The sequence below is a fragment of the Solea solea genome, chromosome 18 (assembly GCF_958295425.1).
Source record: "Solea solea chromosome 18, fSolSol10.1, whole genome shotgun sequence".
NCBI lineage: Eukaryota > Metazoa > Chordata > Actinopteri > Pleuronectiformes > Soleidae > Solea > Solea solea.
In genome coordinates, this window is record NC_081151.1 from 18,727,564 (window position 1) to 18,753,945 (window position 26,382).

At 41.9% G+C, this 26,382-nt stretch overlaps 1 protein-coding gene and 1 long non-coding RNA gene across 6 annotated transcripts in view; both read left to right on the top strand.

Moving 5' to 3' along the window:
* The window catches only part of kif26ab (kinesin family member 26Ab), a 68,049-nt gene extending 59,524 nt beyond the window's left edge, over positions 1-8,525 (top strand). For all 5 annotated transcript variants that reach the window (XM_058614916.1, XM_058614917.1, XM_058614918.1 and 2 more), the window contains 5 exons: positions 689-3,941; positions 4,640-4,833; positions 6,116-6,139; positions 6,247-6,397; positions 6,478-8,525. In XM_058614916.1, the coding sequence (XP_058470899.1) occupies positions 689-3,941; positions 4,640-4,833; positions 6,116-6,139; positions 6,247-6,397; positions 6,478-6,659 (3,804 nt within the window). In that variant the 3' untranslated portion in view covers positions 6,660-8,525. The remainder of the gene's footprint in view (positions 1-688; positions 3,942-4,639; positions 4,834-6,115; positions 6,140-6,246; positions 6,398-6,477) is intronic.
* A 491-nt stretch (positions 8,526-9,016) lies between these two features.
* The window catches only part of LOC131445224 (uncharacterized), a 30,362-nt gene continuing 12,996 nt past the window's right edge, over positions 9,017-26,382 (top strand). The window contains exons 1-2 of the long non-coding RNA XR_009233822.1: positions 9,017-9,130; positions 12,459-12,599. This is a non-coding gene — a long non-coding RNA (uncharacterized LOC131445224). The remainder of the gene's footprint in view (positions 9,131-12,458; positions 12,600-26,382) is intronic.

Consider the following 26,382-nt stretch of genomic DNA (forward strand, 5'->3'; position numbering starts at 1 on the left):
AAATACCTCTAAATAATGGCTCATGCAAGAAGAACTGTGCTGCATCTTACATTATGATAAAGATGATATGATAATGCAGTGAAACTGATGCCTAACATTATTTTTTAACGGTTGCTGTTATAGCAATTCCATTTCTAATATGCATGTGCAAGTTTTATTACATTCATCTTATTTCATGCAGTGACTGAACGCCTTTATATTTTTCCTGCTCCCATCGAGCAAATTAATCTGTGAATGCTGTTGCAGATGAAAGATTATTCGTGGGCTAACTCACGTTCTTCTCAGCTCTTCAACACATAATCATGTAATCAATACTAATGCCTAAGGAAGTGTGTAATGCATTCCCTCGGATTAGGGAAATATATGCTCCACATAATTAGCCAGAAGGACAGCATGTATTTTTTTCCGTATTGGTCCCTGGCATGATTACAATGCAGTCCACATATAGCAATTCATATGACTGACATTAATATCTGTCTGATTATCGATGTGCACTTTTAACCTTAAGATAAATATCGACTGGTCATTTCACGGCTCTATAACTCGTTTTACAATGAAATTGTTAAGAAAAAATGTCCCTGTAAATTATAGCGGTTAAAATTTGAATGGATTATTATATTAATATTTTTAGCGGATAGAATCATCATCACTTAATGAGACTGAGGACTTCTTTGACTATGCGTTGCAGTATGCATCCAGTTCATCCGGAGGGGAGAGTTCCTGTGAGGAAGGGAGGATCCGCCGGCCGCCACACCTCAGACCCTTCCATCCTCGGACAGTAGCGCTGGACCCTGAACTGCCCTCCCTGCTAAGTGACCCAGACTACTCCTCCAGTAGTGAACAGTCCTGTGATACTGTCATTTATGTTGGGCCTGGTGGAACTGCAATCTCAGACAGAGAGCTCAGTGACAACGAAGGCCCGCCTGCCTTTGTACCCATCATCCCCTCTCTGAATAAGAAGAGGCCGGTAAGGGAAGGCCCTCTGGACAGAGACCAGTTTTTCAAATGCAACACATTTGCTGAGCTGCAGGAGAGGTTAGAGTGTATAGATGGCAGTGAAGAGCCCACTGCTTTTGTTGGAGAGGGCAAGCGAGGTCAGGCTAGTCCCAAGAGTGACAAATCAAAGGAGATCCAAGGCTGTGTTTCACCAAAAACTGTAGCAAATATCTCTTGCAGCCAAGAGAGCACCTCACCCAAGCAATCTCCAAAATCTGTCACCACGCCACCGTCCTGCAGTCCCAGTACTAAGTCTAAACTGGACAATGCCAAGATACAATGCATACTTGAAGAAAGCGCAACACCAGAGAGTGTCCAAAATGTATGCAGGACCAGTGCTGATGGTGAGAAGGCCTTGGCTCCTGAGAGCCAGGTTAGTACAAATACATTAGCAAACCCTTCAGTATCAAACTCTGAGCCCGTGGTACGGGAGAAGGTTTACTTCAACAAGAAAGCCCTGCCAAAGCCGGCCCCTCCGCCTTCGCAGCATGTAGATAATGAGGAAAGATCCAGCACCAGAATGCCACCTGTGGGAATGAGTCACCAAGCTGTGAAAAGAAGGGATCCCTGCACTTCCCCCTTGTTCAGAGTTCCAATGGAGATGTGTCAGGTGCGCTCTACGTTGAGGGAGAGGTGTCTGGATCGGGACATCCTTAGAGCTACGGTTACCTTGCAGCAGCCCGTGGAGCTAAATGGAGAGGATGAACTGGTGTTCACCGTGGTGGAGGAGCTGTCTATTGACAGCCTTGTCGATACGGGCCGTCCCTCCAGCATTATCAGCTTCAACAGTGACTGCTCCCTTCAGGCTCTGGCCTCCGGCTCCCGACCTGTCAGCATCATTAGCAGCATTAATGATGAATTTGATGCCTACACATCAGCTGTAGGAGGAATGGGGGGGAACGCTGCAGTGGTCACACCCCACCAGGAGGGAATGAAGGATTGTGTAGACAGCAGAGGTTCATCTATTAGCTCTTGGCTGAGCGAAGTTAGTGTCTGCACGTTGGAGAATGAAGGGGCTCATTCTAATGATGTCTTCCTTCCTCAGTCCAAACAGACGGGATCCGCGGCCACATTTTGCTTTGATTCCTTGGATATGCTCCATTGTGTATCTTCCCCTAGAGATGCCAAGAACTCCTTAAATGACAGTGGGTTTAGTTTTTCGGAACAAGACAGTGATAGTGCTGCCTCAAGCAAACTATCACTGACAAAGTGCCCCCCATCTCCGGAATCAACCAAAGGCTCCCTCAAATTCACATCCAAAATAACAAAAACTCATTCCCTTAGTTCCTCACAACTTCCACAGACCCCCAACATAGTCAATTCCAGTCTTCCCAGGAAGATTAAACCTACCTCATCCATCTCTCATAGTAGTAGCAGTAGCAGCAGCAGCAGTAGGGAGCCTCCAAGACAAGAGACTAAACAGGAGGATCCATGGCAGCGCACTGACAACCACTCAGAACCTCAGTTTTCTGAATCCAGCAACACCAGCAGATTTGCCAGAAATCCCCCTAGTGGCATACCTTACAGCAAAACATCCAACAGCAGCAACAGTGTACCCCGTCCACCAAAGGTGCAGGGGTCTACCTCATCCCAGAGGGTGGTCGACGGCTGCGAGAAATCAGCCAGTAAGAATCCTCCCAGCAGAATGCCTCAGCTCAGACGAGGTGCCACCACCCTGGGAACAGTGCCGGTCATCCATTCCACCATAGACTACAAGGGGAGCCAAGATAGTATGACATCTACCACAAGCCTTAAATTCTCATCTCTGGGGAAAAACAACAAGGCCAACTCACAGAAAGCAAGTAACATCCCTAGACCTGGTTGCACCTCACCTCCCCTCCCTCCAGTGAGAAAGTCCAGTCTTGATCATAAGATTAAGACCCTTTTTCCCCAAAGTGCCTTAAAGTCAGCATATGGGGAGACAGGAAGGGCCTCTGGGGTAAGGGCAGCCGTATCAGAGGAAGAGCTTGATGTGCGTCACAGAGTGGACTCTGTCAGTAACAAAACCTCCAGCCTCAACATAGCCAAAGTTACCTCCAGTCTAAAGGCTAGAGGGCCGAGAGGAGAGGCTGGCCACCATTATGGCAGTCAGATGTCACTGGAAAGGTGTGAAAGTCTGTCCTTATCGGGTTCCAGGACTGCGCTCAGTCGGGAGAACAGTGGGACAAGTTTAGGTAGTAACAAATCCAACAAGTCCATTCCAAGATTTGGTATTCCTAATTCATCCAGCTCTCCTATAGCCACCTGTTTGTCATCCCCAGGTGGAGGAAATACAAGCAAATCTGGACAGGTGAAAGCTTCCGTAAATCCCAGAGCAGTCGGAACAGTCAGTGGTAGTAAGGCACGTTCACTGTCAGCCAACAACGCAAAGGGCCTAAGCTCTTCCAACAAATCTCTGTCCACTCCCATGACCAGAAACACCAACGCCAACCTCCCTCCGTCAGGACGGACATCGGCTCCTCGGACCCCTGCTGCGGTCAGTAATAAGCCAGGGAGAGGAACTATCATGGGCACAAAGCAGGCCATGAGGGCTGCCAACAGCCGCGTGAGCGAACTGGCAACGGGCAACGTATCAGGCAAACACTTGAGAGGTTCGGGCGATTCGGATAGCGGCAATGACAGCGGGGTGAACGCGAGTGACGACAAACCTCCCACAGCCATCCTGCCCTCCCCGTACAGCAAAATCACGGCACCCAGGCGGCCTCAGCGCTACAGCAGCGGCCACGGCAGCGACAACAGCAGTGTCTTGAGTGGGGAGCTGCCGCCAGCGATGGGCCGCACGGCTCTCTTCTACCACAGCGGTGGCAGCAGTGGGTATGAAAGCATGATCCGTGACAGCGAAGCCACAGGAAGCGCTTCCTCCGCCCACGACTCCATGAGCGAGAGCGGCATGTCGTCTTCGGGCAGAATAAGAAGCTCCAAGTATCCCAAGAAGAGAGCAAATGGTAAGAGTGTACTATGGGTTATGTGATTTTATAAATTGCAGTGCAGGTATAAATGCTTTACTCAAATATTAGGAATAGATCCCCCTGATAATAACAGGATATGCTGATGACTAGGAGATAAAGCTTCTTGTGAAACTATGCACATTGAGACTGTATTCGCAATCAATGAATGCTGTCTCCTAGGAAACTATCCATGCTGGGTTTCTTACTTTACAAATCTATTCTTATTACATTCATGAATTTGTGTTTCATTGGGTTTTCTCTGTGCCTGAATCAGCAGTGTAAATTATTCATACATATTTTATACGGGGAAAATAACAATGAATGTTTCAGACGAGACGACTTTGAACAGCGGTGATCAACTAAGATGAATTGAACATGAGCGTCAGTGGCTAGGTTAAGGTTGTTGGTTTTTTTTAAAACTGTATAGGGTATATAATCATTTGAATTCATGTGTGTTCAACAGAACTTTTTGAATGTATTTGTGCAGTGAACATACAGAATGTTTACTCATGAATCCTTATAAATATGCAATCGCAAGTCCGGGCTCGTGTAAAGCCATGCATTACTTTACATCTCAGAGTGAGACTCATACATATTTACTCAGAGAACCTGAGAAATAAATAGCGCCACTGTATGTCACGGAACGTAATTGGTGCCTTTTATGAATGTGTGCATCGTATGCGCGGCTTTTGTAGGTTTCCAGAGAAGACGGCTGATCCCGGCGCCCCTGCCTGACACCTCTTCCCTGGGGAAGAAGGCCAGCACAGCAGGTCAGTGGGTGGACCTGCCCCCTATGTCTGGACCACTGAAGGAGCCGTTTGAGATCAAGGTGTATGAGATCGATGACGTGGAAAGGCTTCAGAGGCGGCGTCATGAGGAAACCGCAGAGGTGAGCAGTAGGGATGAGCCGATACAATACTATATGGATCAAGATCACTGGGTTTTATATTGGACTGATAAAAATTCTGTAAAAAAATCCACATTTGGCCCCCCAACCAATTTTTTGTGGCCCACCACTTTATAGTGAGATATTTCTGTATGTTTTTATTTATTGATAGATTAATTTTGTATCATAAATACGTTTCTATTGTGAACTATTTATCGTTCCATATCAAAACAGACACTTTTATTTTGAAATTATGTGAAATATCGTCATAAATATTACTATTGCGATGCCTTTTTCACAAAAAGTTAGACTTTTTTCCACTTGACCGGCCCCCTGCTAGACACTCCGTGGCCCCTAGGACGTTTGGGTTTGAGACCCCCGGTCTAAAATGACTGCATCAGACTGATACCGGTGTCTGCAGATACTCGAGTGTGTGATATCAGAAGCTTGTATCATGCTGTCCCGCGTGACTTGTTTTACATGAGCTAATGTCTGGCCCGAGATTCTGTCAATCACGCCTGCTAGGTCGGCGCAGTCGGTGTGTTTACACGTGTGACATTTGTGTCTTACACGCTCAAGACGTGCCACATTGACTTGTGTTGTGGGAACGTCTGAGCTCGTTCCTTCCCACTTTCTTTTTAAAGAACAGGACAGGAATAATACGTCTCAGATGTGTGACCCACTGTCGGCTAAGAGGCAAATCCCAGAGTTAAAATGTCTGTATCTAATTCCCGGCACTGGGTATTTTGACAGCGCTCCGCGGGAATGTCAATAGTTCGGGAGGTAATTACTGACGAGGGTTAATTAGGTTGTGTATGAGTGATGACTCGACTTACTGCTGCCGAGCGTGATGGTGATGTTGGGGGAGAGAGAGGAAGAATAGAAAAGGTAGATTGGTCAGGGAATGTGCGATAGATTCAGCGGCACCCAGCACCCTCCCAAATCAACTCATCGCCGGCGCTCATTCCCAAATGCCTGATCGCTTTTTATAGCTGGCTCCTCTTCTGTGGATCATTAACTGCTCCCACAAGTTCAGTGCAGGCAGACAGGGATTTGTTAAGAGAAGATATTAAATCAACTGCATGGTGGTTAGATTAACTTTCAATTAGGGGAAAAAAGATCAGGCATCGATGGCTTTTTTTCCATCAGCCATTTATTGTCTCTGACTTTCCCAAAACTTTGAGAAATGCAGTTGGAATCTCATACTGAGAACATCTGCTGTTCATATAATAATCTGTCTTGTTAAACATTCTAACGTGTTTCTCTTCTCTATTCTTGTATTTAGCAATCATTCCAAGATGTTGACAAGGTGAGCCAAGATTTCTCTTTGAGAAATAGATTTTATTACACTTGTTGAACAAGTACAATCATACAATGGAAAGTGGCTGAAGGTGTTTGTCTTTCCTTGTCTGTCAGGGCCTGCTGTATTTCAACAGTAAGCTGAAAATACTGGAGAGAAGGCAACAGCAAGTGAGAGAACTGAGAGCAAAGCATGAGATGTTGTTGGAGGAGCTGGAAGACACAAAGGCCAGGTTGATGATGGACCCCAGCAAGTGGAACGGAGAGTGTAAGTGATCCATGACCTAAAATCCTGAATGTGTTTTGTGCCAAATCATCTAACCACACTCTAATTTGACTCTATGACAGTTGAGGTGGACCAGAATTTGGATAAAGAATCTCTGGAGTACCTGGAGGCCCTGGCACAGGCCACAGAAGAGCTGGAATTCTGTGTCAACCTATGCAAGTCCCATGTCATGATGGTGACCTGCTTCGACATCAGCATGTCGACACCCGGCGTACAGGAGGGCCTGCGTGAAGTGGAAGTCTGAGGACAAAAGGAAGTTGAGGCAGAGCTACGAGGAAGTGAGAAGGATGGTAAACAAGCGATGCTGTCAGCTAAGAGTTATCGCTGGAGTGAAGATCAAACGGAGATGAGACGAGAGTGGATCCTTGCGTGAGAACAGAGAACATCTTTACCACCTACTACAGTGCCTCGTTATCCAGGACATAGTTTTAAAGACAAAGGAATAAAACGTGAGCACAAATGTTGTTGCCCTAATGGCAAGGCAGAGGCCATCACTTACTCAAGCGTCAACAACATGTGGAAGTGCCTTTTTTATTGTTTTCTTTTGAGTCTTTATTTTTCATATGGTGCAGGTATCGCGAGCATACCGAAGCAAACCCTGAACATATTGCTTTTATGAAAAATATTTTATATTGCATTGTATAGTGTATTTATATGATTATGTGGTATGTACAAATATCTTTTTTGAGAGAAAAAAAACAAAATAAAGATAAAAAAAGGAAAAAGCAATAAGCTAATGTTATTGCGCTCCCAGACTTTGCCTTTTCTCTTGTTTCAAACCTCAAGTCAGCATTTTATCCATCTTCATTCAGCCTCTTGCGCCTTATGTTAAAAATCTCTGGTTCTGTAATTTTCTAGATTTTTCACACTGGACTATGTTATCTCAACCAACGACTGCATTTACTGTTGTCACTCATCACCTGCCTGCTGGTCTCTAAAAAAGCTTGCAGAGCTGAGTGGATGTTCTTTCACTCCAGTTGCCTTGATCAAAGTGGGTCTCAGTGCACGCTCTAAGGTAGAGCACCGCTTCCGTTGGCAGACAGAGGAAGATAGAAGGCTTATTCAAGCTGCGCCTGCCCGTGTTTATCTCACCGAAAAATGAAAGATTAAGCCAAAACATATCAATCAAAGGGCCACTGTGATGGAAAGTGAGCGATTATTCTTAGCTCAGCCATTCTCTCTGGTGCCTCACTATGTGGTGACGCAAACCCGGGGGGGCGGGGGGCTCAGTCTTCTCGCGAAGATAGCGTAATGAATGGCTACGCTGATGCCAGTGCTCATCAGCGAGCGTCGTTTCTCTTCAGATGGAGAGAGTCACTGCAAGACAAAGGGGCACAGATGAGATAGCACAGGTCTACTGCTGCCAATCCTTGGCTCTATGCATTCCAGTACATTTACTGCAACTTACTGTTACAACCTCAATACTGACTGAAGGGCAACAACAACGCAGCTTCAGTCACGTATGGCCCTAAGCAGGAGTTGAACAGTGTCCAAAACAATGACTGCATCATTTTTTTTATTGTCCAGTGAAATAATACAGTGAGTAAGAGCAAATGAGTGGGACACTGTTGATCAATCAATCACAATATCAGCTTTTTTTTTGAAAAAGCTGCTACAATGTGCTTGTTGGCTGATAAATAGAGAGCAAAGGTGATTGGTGAAATGATTGTCAAGAAAAAAACATACCGGCTTTGTTGTATTTTGGCGTGTTTGATTTCTATATCGATGAGAAAATTACGTTGTTTCCTTCTTTTCCAAGATGTACTCTCTCAGGCCCTCTCTGAAGATGCTGCATGAGATTTTGTAATCATTTTAAAGAATGATTTCTACTCCATTTTTACCATTATAGTTGTTTTTTTTAACAATAACTTTCAATGATGTGGGTTTAGGCTCATCATTTAAATAACTGTTACCAAACCAAGACCTTTTTTTCCACAAAAAAAAAGAAGAAAAAAAAACAATATGTAAGGTCATATTTCATATCAAAACCCATATTTTTGAATCGCTTTGCTTTTCTATGGGACTTTCAGACCCTATGTATAAATGTATGATAAGGCAGCTTGTGTTTTACTTTTACAGTACCTGTGAATAAAATGGTTCTACAAACTGACGATTCCGTAGATCTGATTGTTTTTTTTCCTATTTACCTTTGTTTGTTTGTATTTTTGTGAGCAGCATAAACCAATTAACCTTCAGAGAGAAGCACGACATATAGCACATATGTGTGTATAATAGTTATAGCGTAGCAATATATGTGAAATACAAGCACATTTTTAATTGGTAAATTAATTGCTAAGCTGTACCACTGCCACTTGATGTGCCAACTGTCTCATTTCACAATGTGTAGGTAGATGTTGAGAAAATAGCAGATGTAAATGTTGACTAATGCAGCTGCATACTAATTATAATGTATTTAAAATGTTCAGACTTTACATACAGTAGGTTGAATGGAAACGTGGCAGAAACCTAAGATGTTTAAGCACCAAAACACCACTTATAGGTTAATACAACAAATTATTTTTTTTTTCGTTACTTTTAAATGAATTGTAGTTAATGCACCCCCCCCCTCGAATGAGGCGAAATGGTTCGATCCTGTAATGAGCGTGACTGTTGCAGCAGGTGTCCCTAATCAACTATCAACGCATTTCCAAGCAGAAAACGGAAAGTAGAGAGAAAAACGTCGACGGAATTTCGCCTAAAACTTCACAACAAAAGGTAGGAATAGTCTGCAAAGAGTGGAAATGAACCTAGTCCATACTATATTGGCTTAGGGAACGTTTGTGGTCTTTTAACGGCGGCGAAAGCCGTTGTGTGGGTGATATTTGAACTCGGCAAACCAAATACGTTCACTTTTAAGTAAAGGTTTATACAGTTATACATGTTGCTTAAACAGATAAAATAATTGAGTGCTATTTAACAGCTACATTGAGTTTATGTGACAGTGAGTCATTGTGTTCACAGGTGTAAAATGACTCAATTAATTATGCCTAATTTTAACTGATTGACTTGAACTGAGCCATCTTTAATGTGACCAGTCACATCTTCCTGCTACAAACAATCAAAATGGCTGCTAAATGAAACTCAACCATCACCAATTTAGTCTAAGTTGATTTATTTATTTATTACCGACCATGTTAACATCACATCAACAACATATCTTGTCAAATTACAAAGTAAATCAAGGCTCTTATTGCATTTTTATTCTAGCATGAAGGCAGCTGGCAGGCTGCAAGGACATATTCACATAATCTGACTAAATGAGTCCTTGGTTTGAATTGAAAATAAAGTCATTCAGTTTGGTAAAATAAAAAATAATTGTCAGTTGAAGACAATTCCACCAGTCTTATTAACCTTAGCGCGGAAAGAGTTACTGCGGTATAAATTCAAATTTAATTTTTAGGTCAGGGCTAATATTCAATTTCTTGAACCATGTCTGACAAGACATGATTTTACTAACTCTTTTTTATTAAACTTTCAAAGCACAGATTTGGGACATGCTCATCAACGCATGTCTCTCGACATGTGAATCAACAATAGTAGTACATTTTTGTTCTGGCCTTCATTGGAAATTAGGGAAATGAGGAGGAGGAGGAGGATATGGGGGGGTCCGGTGTAATTACTCTCTCTGTCAGGAGGGCTCTGTGGTCAGCGTGATACATGAAATCCTGCTGAGAATTATACTGTATGTGTTTTGGATTTGTTCAGCTAGAAAGCGAAACCTGCTGTGCAATAGCATCTTGCCTCCCTGCTAATTCTGTTTTGATCAAAAGCATAAGAGGTTAATTTGGCTGACTGGTAAGAGCAGCTGGTCACTGTGCATCAAATCAAATTCTCGGGGTGATTTTTGCTCAATGGCTCAGTGGTTTTTGGCATTCGCCGTATGGACCGTCCAGTGTACGGAAGTCAAATCTGCAGTGCTGCTATGAATGTTAATATATGTATGTATAATCATATGATATATATAATTGTCAAATTTAAAACAATATGATTGTCTGTTGAAATAGGATGTATTGTGGAAGTCTTGTGACAAATCTCTCTAAAGCCCTGTGCTCTCAGGAAGCTGCTGTGTGAGTGGAAACAGTTGGTCAGAGCTGCCGCAGACGTCTGATGGCTGCTCAACAGTCGGCCACATGCATCCCAGCCCACTCTGCCTCGGGGCTCTCATCATTAGTGGGGTCCTGGGTGTTGTGTGAGAATAGCAATGAGTTCACTGAGAAGTCAGGAGCTGCCGCCCCTCCCCTCCTTTACTCCAACCCATCACTGACCCTCTGCGGAAATTCTCTTTATTCCTCTCAGGGAGACATTTCCTGTCGCTTACGTCCTTGTCACATGTCTCGTGTTAGTGCCGTTCAAAGTGCATTCTCTCGTCAAACTACAGCATAGTGTTGTCAGAGAAAGCCTCTCAAAAACCTTACAAATACTGTTTTCAAATATCCGGACAACAGTTGCGTCTGTTTTGTTTCTTTCTTTGATAGTTGGTTACTTTAGTTGACCTTGCGTCTTCCAATTAGGCTGAATGTTGACCATGTTCAAAGGAAAAGAAGGCTGCATGAACCCTCCCGCTGCCCTCCCTCCACCTCTGTTAGGCGGCGTGCATCTGCCCTGGGGCATTGTTAGTGGTAGCAGTTGCTCAGTTTTGGATTTACAACCCTACAGGCCAACAGCTTGGCTCGTCATAACCAAGCTTGCTCTTTGAAGAAGACCTATAAACCTGACCAAATGCTGCCACTTATTCTAAGTAATTAAAACAAGCTGGCGTGCAGAAAAAGTCCTTAAATTATTAGAGACCGAGCGAGATGTAAGCCTCACACTCGGACTGGGGTTGTGCTTCAAGGGGGTCATAACTATTGACATCCCCATCCCCAAAACAGATTGCTTGTGTGTGGGGAGTGTCCACCAAGACGGAGTCGTCTTCAGTGCTTTCACCCGCATGTGCTGTACTGCAAATTCCATACGGTTCGAAACAATATGCCACAAAGCAGAGATAATGAAGTAAATACAGGCAATAAATCAAAATAAAGCGATCCATAATGTGAAGGAGAATGAATTAGCCTTTTAGAGAGACCTTTTAAAGGAGATCTATCATTGAAGACTTAACCCTGTTTACGGCGGGTTATGTAGCAATGCATCATGGGCAAGAGAGCGTTGCCATTACGCGTTGAAATGATGTAGAGAGGATATAGGGCACCGTCGTATTGCTGATTATTTACTGATGAGGTGCAGGATGTGGGTCAACAGTCTGTTGTGAGCTGGCAAGGAAATAAACACATCAGAGATGAAGAAGATGCAGACTCCCAAACAGTCTCTGATGGTGTCTGACAGTGAGTTGGCACCAGTGTCATCCTCTTAATTATGTAGTCTGAGAATGAAATGGTAAGCAGCACAGGTACAGGTCACAGCAGAGGTGGATGTTCCATACTTTTTATGTCATTTTCTCCATCATTGACCCCAGTTTATGATTCTGAATGCTACTTCTGGATGCAGTCATTGTTTAATAGTGTTTGCTGAGTACATGATGCACTGACCTTGTCAAAGACTACCTTTCTTGACTGCTTGAGCTGACCTTGCGCTATCTATGGTCTTGTAGTCCCGCGGTCCCCGCCGCTTGTCGACAACCACTGATTTGCATAAAGGCCTTGTTTAGATGCCCTGTTTTAATATGCTCGTAGAATGCTGATGTGAAGAGTTAATGTGCAATGAATATTCATGAGTTTTAAAAAAGGTTTGACACATTTGAGCAGAAAAAATATTTCGTCCTTAATTGCATCAAATGTTGCTGCACACTGTAGAGCCATTAATAACTTGGTTTTCAAATCTGTTTTAATGTGTTTTTTTAAGAGCTACACAATGCACTTAAAGAGGTCATTGGTCATAAAAAGAAATCTAAATAGTAACTCAATAATTTAATTTCAGAAAATCTACTTGCTCATGAACAACTGAACAACCAGCCATCCCATCAGGTTTGGCTCTTAAAGTAGATGGATGTGTGTGTTGAAGACCTTTTTAAATGACTCTGTCTAAAGGTATTTCTTTATTGACACAGCCCTTTCCAACGCGGAGGTTTCAGTGGCCGTCAGACAAGCTCTTCGCTGGCTCCCGGCACCAACCATCTGGTGGACAGCAGAAACCGGACGACAGGGTGGCTCCTCACTCCACTGAGCCGACACGTAGCCCAAGGACACAGGTGAAATCCTTATGTTGACAGGTCTTTCCTCTATTCACTTGAGATTGTTGTGCTCTGTGTGGGCATCAGGGGTCAAACTAGTGAAATACTTCTTAAGATATGTATTGTTAGAGGGGCGGCCGGACAGAACGTGTTGGTTTAAGCACTGTAAAACCTAAATGCAAGTCATGCTTGTTGCAATTACGTTTAAATTTAATCTTTTCAGCATGGAGAAGACTCGTACTAAGTGATATTCCCCCTTTGGATGCTTTCCAAATGGTTTTTCAGACACCATTTAATTATAAAAGCGTGTACTTTGTATAGTTTGACTGAAAATTTTGTTTGACTTCATGTGTGAGACACTTGCATCAGTAAATTGCAGGATATATATATATATATATATATATATATATATATATATATATATATATATATATATATATATATATATATATATATATATATATATATATATAATACAAGATGATTCTTAAACCCGGATGATCTCATTTTCATGTTCAACTTATGTACTTTCCATCCTCCTTTTATGTAGGTAGATCAGTGTGTCTGAATTAAAGAACATTGCACTCCATCCTTTCCTGCAAAGGCTGATGGGGTTTCAGGGCTACTGATAAGATGAATTGAATTTCCCTTCCATCGTGGATAGAGGAATTGTGCGGTTTCCTTCTTTTAACTCGGGAGAATCATTTGTTGCATCTTGGCTGAAGAGCATTTGATTTTCTTCAAAGCCTCGATTGCGTTCTCAGAAACCTTATACATGGGATCAAGAGGCGTGTGCAGAGTGACTTTTCAACTGTGCAAAACAGTGTTGTCTGAGGGTCTTAAATCTAATAATTTACCAGTATTTATTGTATTCTGACTTGTTATGCTCACCCATTCTGTTTTTACATTAGCTTAGTCCATTGCATTATCAGTTTGTTTGTTGTTTTGTTTACCCCGTCGAGTAAATTATAATCAAACTGTCATACAGTCCTGTTCTAACCGTCAAGCTTTCATCTGATCCTCACTCACACCTTTTGATAATGTGCCGTTTTCATTTACACGTGGAGATGATGATGATTATAATAGTAAGGATTATTCTGCACACAGTAAGGGGGGCCTCCTCTTTGTCAACATTTTTGTTACATTGTGCTGATGGCCGTGATGCCGTCTTTGTATTCCTTTTCTAGTCTCAGATTAGAGCTGAATTTGTGCAGGTTGCTGACAGGAGGCCGTCACGTGTGCTGTCTAAAGTGGAATATGCGAGTCAAGAGGTTAATTGCACACATTGCAGACCGCTCTTCCTTACTTCGCCATTCATACTGTAGCCAATCACATCGGAGACACCCGCTAATCAAACGTGCGCTGGCAGCTTTGTGCTGTAGCAACAGTTGCCGCGATGGCGGCTTGTCTGGCAGGGAGCGCGCGTCCTGCTGTTTGCCTATTTGAGTTGGTTGGCAGGCTGGTGCAATCCCTCTCTTTTTGCTGCTTTTCATTCATAGCCAAAAATAAGGTGCAGAATAAACGTCCTCTGAATTACTGAAGGGCTGGATCCTTCCTTGTGCTTCATTAAAGCTGGTAATCAGAAAACCATTTCTCAATGATACAAATAAACAATAGGGCAGTACACTTATTAAAGAGTATTTAGTTTTTCTAATACCTCAGAAAAAGCTGTGTAAGGTATATTAGTGTTCATACATATTTGTTTTAAAGCAGGGCTGATTATTATGTCATTAGATTAATTCATAGAGATCGCAGCCATAATGAATCCAGTGTGAACTGATTAATCATTATCAAAATAGATGGTGATTAATTTAGTAGTCAATTAATAATTGCTAAATCGATTATTCGTGGAAGCCCTACATGAAGTATTTTACTATTTAACGTCAGGTTGAGCAGTTGCCAGGAGAACAATGTTATCTATGAGCAAATTGTAAATGAATCACCTTGGAAAAAAGCATCTGTAGAAACACTTTTTGGAAAATGTCTTTAAAAATATTTTTTAAAAATGGTCTTTACCTTATACTTACAGCTACTGCACTTAAGGTAGAGACATTAAATTGATCACACTGAGTTGGAGTGACAAACTTTGAAGTTGTGGTCTGCCTCCTCTCATGTGCTGACACTTCACAACACGGACGCCCACGTTTGAAGCTCAAAATGTGTGGCTGCCACCAGTCGCTCCATGTCGGTCTTGTCGTCACTCTGTTGCCTGAACTCACAACTCAAGCTTTCATCTAGCTCACTTAGAAGTATGACCTATTCGACCTGTCGTAGACACGCGCATTTATTCATGTCACACCCTCACTGTAGGACCTCTCACCACTGTAGTAATGAGCACGGCTGCTGAAACCCTGTATGGACTGGATTTGGGTGACGGGGACCGAGATTATGAGCCAAGTCCACATCTCTCGGTGACTTTCTCTGAAGTACCACACTGGAATCTTGTTCTAATGTGATGAATTACCTATTAGATGCATATGTGTATGGGAACGTCTTTGGATATCAGATGATTCATAGAAGGCTCTTATTCTACAGGAGGGTTGTGCTAATTATGTTCCGTTTTATGACTATATTTCTCTGAGGAGCTACATATGAAATATGGTTATGGATTCCCAAAGGTATTAAAATCCAAGACCTGTAATTACTCCTTTTTTTATTATTGGTATCATTCTGTTTGGTAATCTGTCCAATAGCGAAAATGCAAATTTCTTTGGGTTTTGTACAAGAAAGTGACTCGTCTTTTGTCGTAGTTGAAACTGAATAGGAATCCCACAAAGGATGGAACCAAACAAAATGTTCTGACGATAAAGAAGCAACAACACATTGTTCAGAAAAAAAAAAACCCAGCAGTGAGATTATTTTTGGTGCCAATTTCCCCAAGGTAATGTTCATTGTGATTTTTAGTACGTTGTTCCATAGCAACCGTGATGAAATTGTTTTATTGATTTGCTCAGGAGGAAATTAGGCCCTCACCCAGAAGAATCCATGCATTTCATTCTGCGCTGCCTTTGCTGCCCAAGAACAACCTTCAGCAGATATTTCTTCCTCCTCTTTAATTACCTCTGGTTACCTGAATGGCGTGGCACACGGAGAGCTGCCCCCTTAATTAGCTGTCAGCTGTTTTAAGGCACAGCTCATTGATTAGGTCATGATCGCTAATAGGACATGAAATTGCTGCCTTCTCTATTGATATTGACGACAATGAATGGAGGTTTTAAATCTGTGCCAGTAAGTACCTGAATAGGCAAATGCATAATTAGTGTTTTATAGACATGGAGTTATGAACATTTTTGCTGGACATCTTTTTTTCTAATACCTTGTCCGAACAACTTTACAACTGCCTGTTCTGTAATGTATAAAATGTGTGATTCTAAGTCATTCATTTCAATTTGGTGATGGGGGAATATCTGATTTGTTATCCGTGCTGTTTTTAGTCTGGGATAATACACTTAATTCCTTTTTGGCCAGTCTGTTAGCATGAAATGCAGGTGGGTGATATCCTCCTAATTGGCTCAGTTGGCAGAGAAAATCATTCAGGCTTGATATCATGTCTTGTTTTCCAAAAGCAGTTACTCTAACTGCAGTGTTGCATATTTTAATCTGGCTTTGCATTTTGGAGAGACGTGCAGTGACTAAATTAAGAGAATGTTTGTAAGGCGTTTCTCCACATCGCCACTTCACTGCAGCATTCTGCATGTGCCACAGTCTGTCTGTGTAATCCCACGTTGTACTGCCCATCATCTCTGGAAAATAGATGATTAAAAGCCCCTCCATCCGTTTTTCTTTATGATATAAGAACACAAGGCACCCCAGTGTACAGTTAACAAGATTGTCTGCACACAAAAATGTAATAAATATGCACGAGAAGGCAGTCCATCGTAATATTATAAAATGGAATGAATTTTCTTTGTTTTAACCTATTTTTGATTTAAAAAAAAATACCCTTTCATACCCGTAGTCAATCAGTGGCCACTATGTGAGATTAGAGTTGGCGGTGGCACATTTAATATGCAAATCTCTGCATGTAGTGTCTTTGTTTATTTGTAGTCATTGATCTTCTCTCTGGGAATGAGACACGCCTGAACAGGTGGGTCCTTGCCTAAAGGTATGTCAACACAGGGCCTCTGCAGTTCCGTCATCCAGACTTTGTACTCGAGACTTTTGGCGGACGTGTTGCGGTCCCTCCTCCTCCTCCTCCTCCTCCTCCTCCTCCCTCCATCTCCACAGTTCCCCAAACACAGTTGTTCATGAATATGGATAGCAGGCAAGGCTCCCTGGCATCATTAACATGCCACAAGCCCATATAAATCACATCACCATAAAACCTCCAAATGCTCTGATAAAGTAGGTAACACGATAACTGGCAGGAGTCAAGAAGACAAACATTCTTGAGAAGAGAAACACTGTGGATTGTTAATTAATTCCCCGTACCGGACCTTGATTGGGTCATGTGCAGTTGCGTTAACACCCGCAGACATCTCGTGTGACAAGGCTGGATGCAGTTACACACAGACGCGGTTCATCTTGGCCGAAATGTTGACAGGCACTCCTGCACAGCTGCAGCAGACGCAAACCCTCAGAAGACTACAGCACGGGGGGGTGGAGCTGTGACATCCTTTTACTTTGAAAAATGAGTGCACGTACCACTTTTTGGATGGCAGAGTTTGCAGCAACAAGAATATAATGATCAGAAATAATAACCGGATTTAATGAAAATATAAAAAGAGGACGACAGTTGCATGGATAGTTTCTAAATTTGATTTCCAAATAAATGATTGGATATAGTATATGTTTTTAATGGTGCTCCCCCCTCTCTGTAACTCTTTGTGGAAATAATTCTAGGGTGAAATACATTTCGATGGCACAGTCAGCAGCTGGACTCAGCACTGAGGGCATTTTTACAATCTGTTGGCAGTGAGCCTCATCTCCTCTCATCCTCTCCGACACAGCCGTGCATAGCCGTGAAATGCACACAAATGCTTAGTGCCAATTGTTCACTGTAAAAAGATCTTCTAACCATCTGTAGTGTTTTTCGACGGGAACCTTTTATGACTTTGGCGTGCGATGCACGTGACTATGCCACGTTTATCCCCGGGCCATATTCAGACCTACTATTGTGTCAAAAAACACAGGCTCTCTGTCTTTCAAGGAGACTGTTGCATGGGTGAAGCAGGGCTGTTGCTTTGCCATCAAACATTCTCAGGGTTTTCCAGAAATAAGTTGCTCCTGGCGCAGCATTTTCCCACCGCAGTGAAGCCTCATCCAACCTGAGTGGACAAAAAACTTTTTAGCATTGTACCAATCACCTTTTTTTTTTAATGAAGGCCTTTAGGGGAGTTTTGTGACTTGACATCTGTCTCTCATAAGAGCTCAGTTGTAAAATGTTGCCGTAGGTTTGTATAAACTAATGCAAAGTATCTTGGCATCTGAACAGTGTTGGAGCAGCACTTCTTGGTTTATACTTTCTAATTGCTACCTGTAGCAGGACAATGCAGCCCCTAGATTTAATGTTGATGCAGTGCCAGTAGAAACTGCAGTTTGTCCACATGCACACTACAAGGATACAGCTATTTTTTAAACTTTGCATATAGGTTTGACCAAAATCACAGGTCAATCACTTTTCTTTTTTTTTGAACGGTCTCATGTTTGCCAAATTTGTTTTTCGTATGTTCTCTGTGAACAAAAAGGTCGCCACATACAAAAAAGGAGGTGTGTGTTTGTTTGCCCACACCCCAAAACCACACATGAATATGGCGTAGCAGGGATTTGATGAGGCAGGCAACACTTCTTAGAGCAACTTCAGACGAGGTTCCTTGCGGGGGGTCTGGAGTAGATTCTTGAGGCACCACAATGCCAGCCTTCTCCACAAAACCTGGCACTTTTGTCTTTGGAGAGAAGCCATGCAAAATTCATTCACTCTGCAAAATTCATTGGCAAAGGCAGAGGATGGATACATGTTTGAAGCGTGCTCTATGTGTAAGGAGACGGATTTGTGCATGTCCCATACGCTGCAACAGAAATATAACTCGAGATATAGCAGAAGCTGTTACTGCAGTGTTTCCTCAGCTTATACTCTTGCTTCTTGAAATAAATTGTTCTTAGTATGGGTGGGTGATATGGGCGTTTAGAAAATGATAATAAGAGGATATCCTTTTAAAATTTTAAGTGTTTAAATAATTATAAATTGTGCTGCATAAAAGCAAGAGCAAAACTGTTTCAAAGACTTAGTTGTGGCTAACCTGTATGACACTGAATCCAGCAAGGAGAGCTTTGGTGCCTGTTTCATTGTTTTTTGTGAGGTAATTTAAATACTCAGTAATGTCAATTTCTATATCTTTAAAACAACAATCTTGATATTATCTTGGATGATATACCTTGCCCACCTCCAGTTCTGAATTGTACAAGTAACAATTGAAATAGTGGTATTAAATCTCAGCACTGATGGATATTAAATGTTGTAGGAACCATTTCTGTTGTGAATTTGTTTTCGGGCCCCGCCCACCACTTAGTGAAAGGATGTGCTGTCAATTAGCATACAATGATACAGCTCAGGTGTTAATGACAACCTTTTGTTGCTGACTGATAAGAGAGGCAAACAGTTTTTAAGCTGTAGTAATGGTTCTAGTTTACTCAACACACAAAGTGGTTTCATTTGTTTATTTAAAACCCAAGAAAATAAACCACCTTTTATTTGAAAACACTAGACTTGCATCTGTCTGAACAAACTAAGCAGTAACCATTGTGGCCTTTTTAAATGGCAAACATCAGAGGGGGATATTAAATGTAGGAAAAGACTAAATTGTATTGCTGCACTGTAAAATGTATGAATCTTTTCCCCCCTTGTTATAATATGTTGCAATACTAACACTACCTTTAGATATTTCTGTTGCCTTCATCACTGTAACGTAGCGATGATTTAAAAGCTCTTGTATGCTACATGGCTCCATCGAAAAGCAGCTGTCAAACCATTGTGATTCATGTTTTATTTTGATGCAGCAACTCTTGTCAGTTGAGTTCCATGTCTGATCAGGCTCTGATTTCCTCCCAGCAGAAAATCCTCCGCTTAAAGCCACGGAAATCTGTGCAAATCTGCTGAAAACGATAGCCTGTAATTCACTTATGACAACTTTAGAGCAATACTCGCCCACTTTATACACAATTGGATTACTGAACGCTGATATTAACCAAGTGATGTAATTACAACTACAGGTTGGGTGCTAAAGCAATTATCTGGCTGAGTGTATGTTCCCAAATCAGATTATGATGGTGAACTTCAACCCCTCTGGATTAAAGAAGACATAATTTATCCATAAAAGAGCACAGCCACACCTTCATTTGACTTTGAATTTGTTTCCACATTTTAATATTAAAATATACATGAGACACTCTCAGAGACACATGTAATTCTCATTCACCAGTATTGTTGTAACTTTAGGGGATATATACAGTATGGCTGGGTCTGAAACTGAAACGGATTCTAGACTTAATAAATCTAAATATTTTGTGTGTTAAGGTAAGTAATCTGAAGTCCTCAGGAGTAGATTATTATTTCAATTAAGGGAGCAAAGACTGGTTTTGGAGCTGGCTGGTGGCCTCTTGAACTCAGATCATTATTTTTGCCCTTGGTTAGGATTATGGAAAAGCTAATGCTAACATATTCGGCAAGATGGAGTTGTGGTTAGAGGAGGTTTGACGATGGAATGACTCCTTAATGTAATTACACTCACTCAGGGGAGTAGAGGAGACAGAGGTGGGCTGGGGATTTTAAAGAGAGGGATGTGACAGCCCCACACCTGAGCGCAGAGGAGTGTCAACAGACCTATCTCTCAGGGTTGGGTGTCATCCTCATGGCCCCAGGCCAGGCACAAGAGATTAATACATGCTGGCTGCGGGGCCTGGAAGCAGCGCACCCAAACACAGGACACAGGAGCCGACATTAGAATACGACGGGGAAATGATGTATATTATATTCATTATTATTCCTGTGCTCTGCCTCGGCTTGAAGCGCATGCATGCTTAAAGACACGTTCTGCACTGAATCAGACTAAAACTGTGAATGTGAAGGTGTGTGATTGATGCACAGTGTTTTGCAAGACTTTGGGTAAAGCTTGCTGTTTGTGCCGACTGTGATTTTTCAACATAGACAATCGTTTTTACTTTGTGACTTGCAATCACAGGATGGATTGCCCACTCTGGAGTTGGCACTCACTCATACAAAATAGAAGAGAAGGGGGAAATAAAGGCCCTTTGATGAAATGACTGAACCCAGCCCCCCACTCACACTCTTTCCCTCCCTCTCTCTTTTCCTTCCCTGCCCTGTGGAGTTAATCTGGCAAAGGAGGGAGCATCAGCCAATTTACACAAGCAGCAGCCGCAGCGTTTTTTTTGTGCCTTGCCTTCTTTTGCTTGCCATGCCTGTTTATCCACCCCCCATCCACCTCTCTACCTCCCAGTTCTTTGTGCGCACACTTGTTTGCGTATGTTTGTGTGCACAGTGCATGTGTTCTTGCACAGAGTGGAACACACCCTAACCCTTGAGGGAGGCGACACTTTAAATATGCTGTGTGGATGAGGTGTCGCAGGACAGGTGTCGCCACCCACCTCCGCCCATCCTCATGTGTCCACACTTATTGTGCAGTCTGTTGCCTGTGTTTTCCTTTGTTGTTTTTACATTCTGTCGTTCTGGTAAGGCTTTTGTATAAGTGCCTTTTTAAACAAAGGAAAGAAAACGGATTAAGTGATCTTGAATTAGCTCCACCCCTACCCCTGCATACCCACACATAGTCCCATGTCAGATGAGCATCCCTTCTGGGCTCTTTTTCAGAAAAGATGAGAAATTGAACAAAACATATTTTAATTACTAACAGGACTTGGATGGCGACAAAATGAATTGCTTGAATGATGCTGTGTTTTCTGTCCACATCTAGGCAGGTGAACGTAGGCGTTAATCATCAGTGTTTACTCTGTCCGTCGCTGCGTCTAAATAACTACCTAAACGCAAACTGTGGTTTTTATTTTGTGGTGGTATTTGTCATTCGGGAGAGAGATGTTTGTTCTGCTTCCTGCTGTAATGTGTCCAATAAATCCTCTGGACACGCTGACTCTCTTGCTGTTTGGATGCAAATCTAAACATTGTAGCCCATCAATTTCTTGTCTCCACCAAGCTTGCCCAGATCAATTAAATCAAAGTCATCTCAGCCGGATGTTAATTATTTAATGAACGGCATCTGGATCTGGTGTGGCGGTGCATGCGTCCAACTTGTTATTATGGTGGGAACTAAGGAGATATGGGATGTTGCTCCCTCATATTTGTAAGCTAATGCCTCTTCTTAATACTCTTTGCACAGGGATTTGACTTCTGCAAATGGCCATGGCAGTGGTATTGTTTTGGATGAATTAGACCTCCAACATTGGTTGCCCAGGAAACCTAGAGAAGATGTTAATTTCTAAATTAAATTTTCCTTCTGGCGTCCAAAGAATGTCAGTCCTTGTGCATTTTTTTTCCCCCTGTAATTATGTTTGCAAGACATTTTATTTATTTATTCTGTTCACTGTCAAAAGGATGCTAGTTATAATACAGCTGGATGTAGACGTTGCACCAGTTATTAGAAAATTGCAGTTTCCAATAAGCCGGTGCTCAGAGGTCTTTACACGTGATTTTGAAACTAGTCTCGTTCTGATTTACACACAATGATGCATCAGCACTTTGTGTGCCCTGGGTCAATATAAGTCTGCCATCACCTCGTGCAGCCTGTCAGAGCCAATAGACTGTCTGACATGACATGTCCCGGGCCAGTGATTGAGTTACTGGCCATTTGTCTGTCTTGATTGTCTTGCTGTCATTCCAGTGTTAATGTGGGTGCTCTCTATTGTCCCATCATCAGATTCGATCAAGGAATAATAAAAGCATTGAGCTGCAGTATTTAAGTATTAGACATTTGTTTGTATTTAATAATTCTTTTTACAGACAAATTCTACCAAGGAACTTGAATGTCTCCGCCTACCGTCTCTACCTTGTGTCCGCTCTCTAAAATTTCATTCACACTGATGGTAGAACACTGTTTAGGAATGTTCTCTAAAATTAAATGATGTCTATTTTATCATCACTATTTAAATCAATACGCGACATTTATATAAAAATGTATGTAACATGTTTATGTTCATGTTTTCTGACTGCTGCACCACCGTTTCACTGAATCAGTGAATAGGAAATGGGCGTATGTAGTAATTACCATGGAGGAGTGGTGTGGACTGAATTACAATTAGTGTGAAAAAATAAATAGGCACTGGGGACATTAACTGTAAGAAAAGCTTTCAGAATAACTTCTACTTTTACAGTAAACTGGTATGTTGGCCCCAGACATAAAAAGAATAAAGCTTCATTTTTAAATGTGGACATTACAGTTACTCATAGTATGCACAATCGTATTTTGTATTCATACAAAATGAATACTTTTGTGTTAAGTGTTTTTGTTTTTGTATAAAAGGTAACTTAATCAAATACTTTCTAAAAACATACATTATCTTAATGGAATCTTGGCTATTTTCTCTCTGGCGTGCTAGCAATTAAAGATTGAGTTGGTTTAATGGCCACATCTTCATTGGTGTTTAGGTAATTATGGTGGAAATGTGCTTTGCCTGGACCATTGCTAGGTACATTTTCTGACTATGGTCCATGCGCTTTCCTCTTTGAATTGCACTTAGTGATACTTTTACAGTATTTATGTAGCACCTAGACATGTTTTATAATCAGAGAATACATGACATTCTCACTTTTTACAATAAGGGACATTTTAATAATTCAGACATGGTAGAATATGTATGCTTTTTTTTTACCTCATTGTCTACTTAAGATGCACAGACAGACTATTCAAATATTTATTTTATCTGCGACTCTGCTCGTGTTTTTATGCAGAGGTTAGCAATTTATAGTTTTTTTTTCTCGAAAGCGTGTGTGAAAGCTACATTCGTCTGTTCTTCGTCTAGTCCTGCTCCCGTGCTGTCTTATGCTTTGGTTCAGGAGTTGCATTCTATCCCACGTAGCATGATGCTATTTTTGCTGCATTCTGTAATAAAGGACATAAATTCCATCTTGCCAGATTAAGTAGCTCGCTAATCTGAACACAGTAACTGCCTTGCATGGGTACATTTTACTTACACAGCTTGTCAGGCTTAAGCAGGACTCAGTGGCACAACTTTAGAGGAACTCCTTGATGGCTGTAATTCACTAAATGCAGTTTTCAAAACCTCATAGTTCACCTTGCTCCCCTGATCTGTACCCAGCCTGGCACGTATTATTTAACGAGGAGATGAATGGCCGATTGGGCACTTCTCGTGTGTCATGGCATAAGTCATGATAAATAACAGGGGCAGACAGGACACAGGACAGTAAAGAGTAGAGATATCAACATCAACACAGGCTCAACCAACCGCAATGTAATCTTGCAAGTCATTAAATCACTGGCAGAGAAATATGAGTCCAAGGTTATTGAGCGCCGCTTGAGTGATGGTGACTCTGAGTGGTCCATGAGGCTCAAGTTGCTGCAGAAATTAGATTTAACACTGTCATTTCATAGACCTTACTGAATCAGAGGAAGGAAAAACAGAGTTGTATATGTTGATGCGATGCTTGAGATGTTTAGTGCTTCATATTGGGATGAATTACAAACTGTAACTTTATCTGAAATTAATCAACATGGTGGTAGTAGTAATATATATTTTTTTAACCCAGAGTTCCTTACTGCTAAATCATGCAGGAAGAGAAAGGCAACAAAGGAAGGGCAAGGTGATAGTGACTGAGGATGTGAGGCAGTAAGATGTAGGAGGGGGGTACACAATCCAATATGTGATGGACCAGATGCCGTACCCTCAAGCGATGTATTTTACCCCAAACGGTACCTGTAAAAGCTCCATCTGTTGAAATAGGCCCTGGAATATGTCAGCACTAGCTGAAGGCCCTCTTTGCTTTGCTTGAGCTCGATGTCAGGCTCTTAGGATCACGTGCTGTCAGCTGTACCCCATGGCGGAGAGGGAGAGGGATGCTGCCATGGCAGTCTGACAGCAGGGCTGCGGAAGTCACAGCCTGCACTTAGAGCCCAAGAAGGGGGGGGCAGAGAGAGGGGAAAAAGAGAGATCCTATTATAACATGGGGCACCATGTAGTTGAATCTCAGTGTGGTGGAGAGACTGCAAATCACCTCTTCTTCTGAATGTCACTAAAGTTGCTGCCATATGCCTACAGCTGCAACGTTTGCACCCTTGCATGAAAATATAATGGTCTAAAAGAGTCTGGACAGATGTGTCACCAGCTGATCTGTCCTCCAATGCAAGACAAAGCAAAGTCAGAAGGTTCACAGATGGAGAGCCTGTACATGTACATGTTTGCCTACAAGTTTTGCATTGTTATTTTATTATTCAGTGTGGTTCTGAGTAGGTCAGAGAGGATGGGCCCTGCATAATTAAATCCCTGCTTGAACTTAAAAACATGTAATGTCCATATTTTTTGGTCATATGCAGCTCATACCAACATTTGTTTAAATGGTAAATGACCATGATGAGGTTGAAACAAAGTAATTCCTCCTTTAGAGGAAATGTTGTGGGTTAAACTGGTAATAATTTGATGAGCTGTGGTCCGATTGGTGTCATCCCACTGTGATCCAGAACTAAAGGCATCTGTCCTCTGTCTGCACTAAGAGGACATTCATACCCCCATGAGCAAAAACTGCATTTGGTTTCATTTGCATATGTGGTCAACCCTACATTTTACTTTCGTTCAAAGTTTCATGAACCCTGCGTCTCATTAAAATGAATTTTCACACCTGCAGCAATTGTGATTCTGTGTGTGTGTGTTTGTGTGTGTGTGTAAATTATCAATCCCCATAGCAGTAATCAATGGAGGAGAAGTATGCAGTAATTTAGTTAATTAAAAGCTGGGGGCATCAGACAAGACTGGGCGTTAGATCTCCATTTTAGAGGTGGCGTAATTATGTGCGATACTTTGTAAAATGGCTGATGGGGATTTCCTGCCTGGGCAAGAGAACTCTGAATATTCATTAGGTATTGTTAAATGGTGTTTGTAGACACATTAGCACTTGGGGACATTTACCCTTTTAGAATTATTGGTGCAAAGCAATTCCATGGGCCACCATGTTACATATAGGAGACAAAAGCACATCTCGTCAACATTTAAACAAACAAAAAACATGAGATGCTTCACTTCCACACACACACGCGCACACAAAACCATCAATAATAAGTCATCTGTTCAAGCTAAGTGGACTTGGCATGAAAGCCCAAATCAAATAGGAAGAATTTTCTCTAATTTTAAGTCATTTTGATGGGCTACCTGAGAATGATGGAACATATGGCAGACAATTCAGCTGTGTTTTGATAGTGTTCATAAACGGAGACCATTGCCATGCTTCATTTCAACCAAAGTGCACTTTGCTGAAGATAAATGCAGCATAGAAAGATGACGGGGTGTAAATTGGTTCATAATTGCATTCTTCAGGGAAAAACCTGTGCACAAACCTCGTCCCATATGCACTTGCTGTGTTACACCTTCGGATACGTGCAAGTTATTTGCATTTGAGCAATTGTATGCAGATGCTTGTCTTTTCACCTACCAAACAGTTTGTGGTTGAAAATGGTTTAGAACTGGGGAAGAAACACATCTGCCTCCAATAGACATCAGCCACATGGTAATACTGGTCTGGTGTCATCCCACCTAGTTTTTCATTCATTTATTTGTACATTGTCTACCGCTTTATAGTTGTGTAATTGGTTTAAAATATTAAACAAGC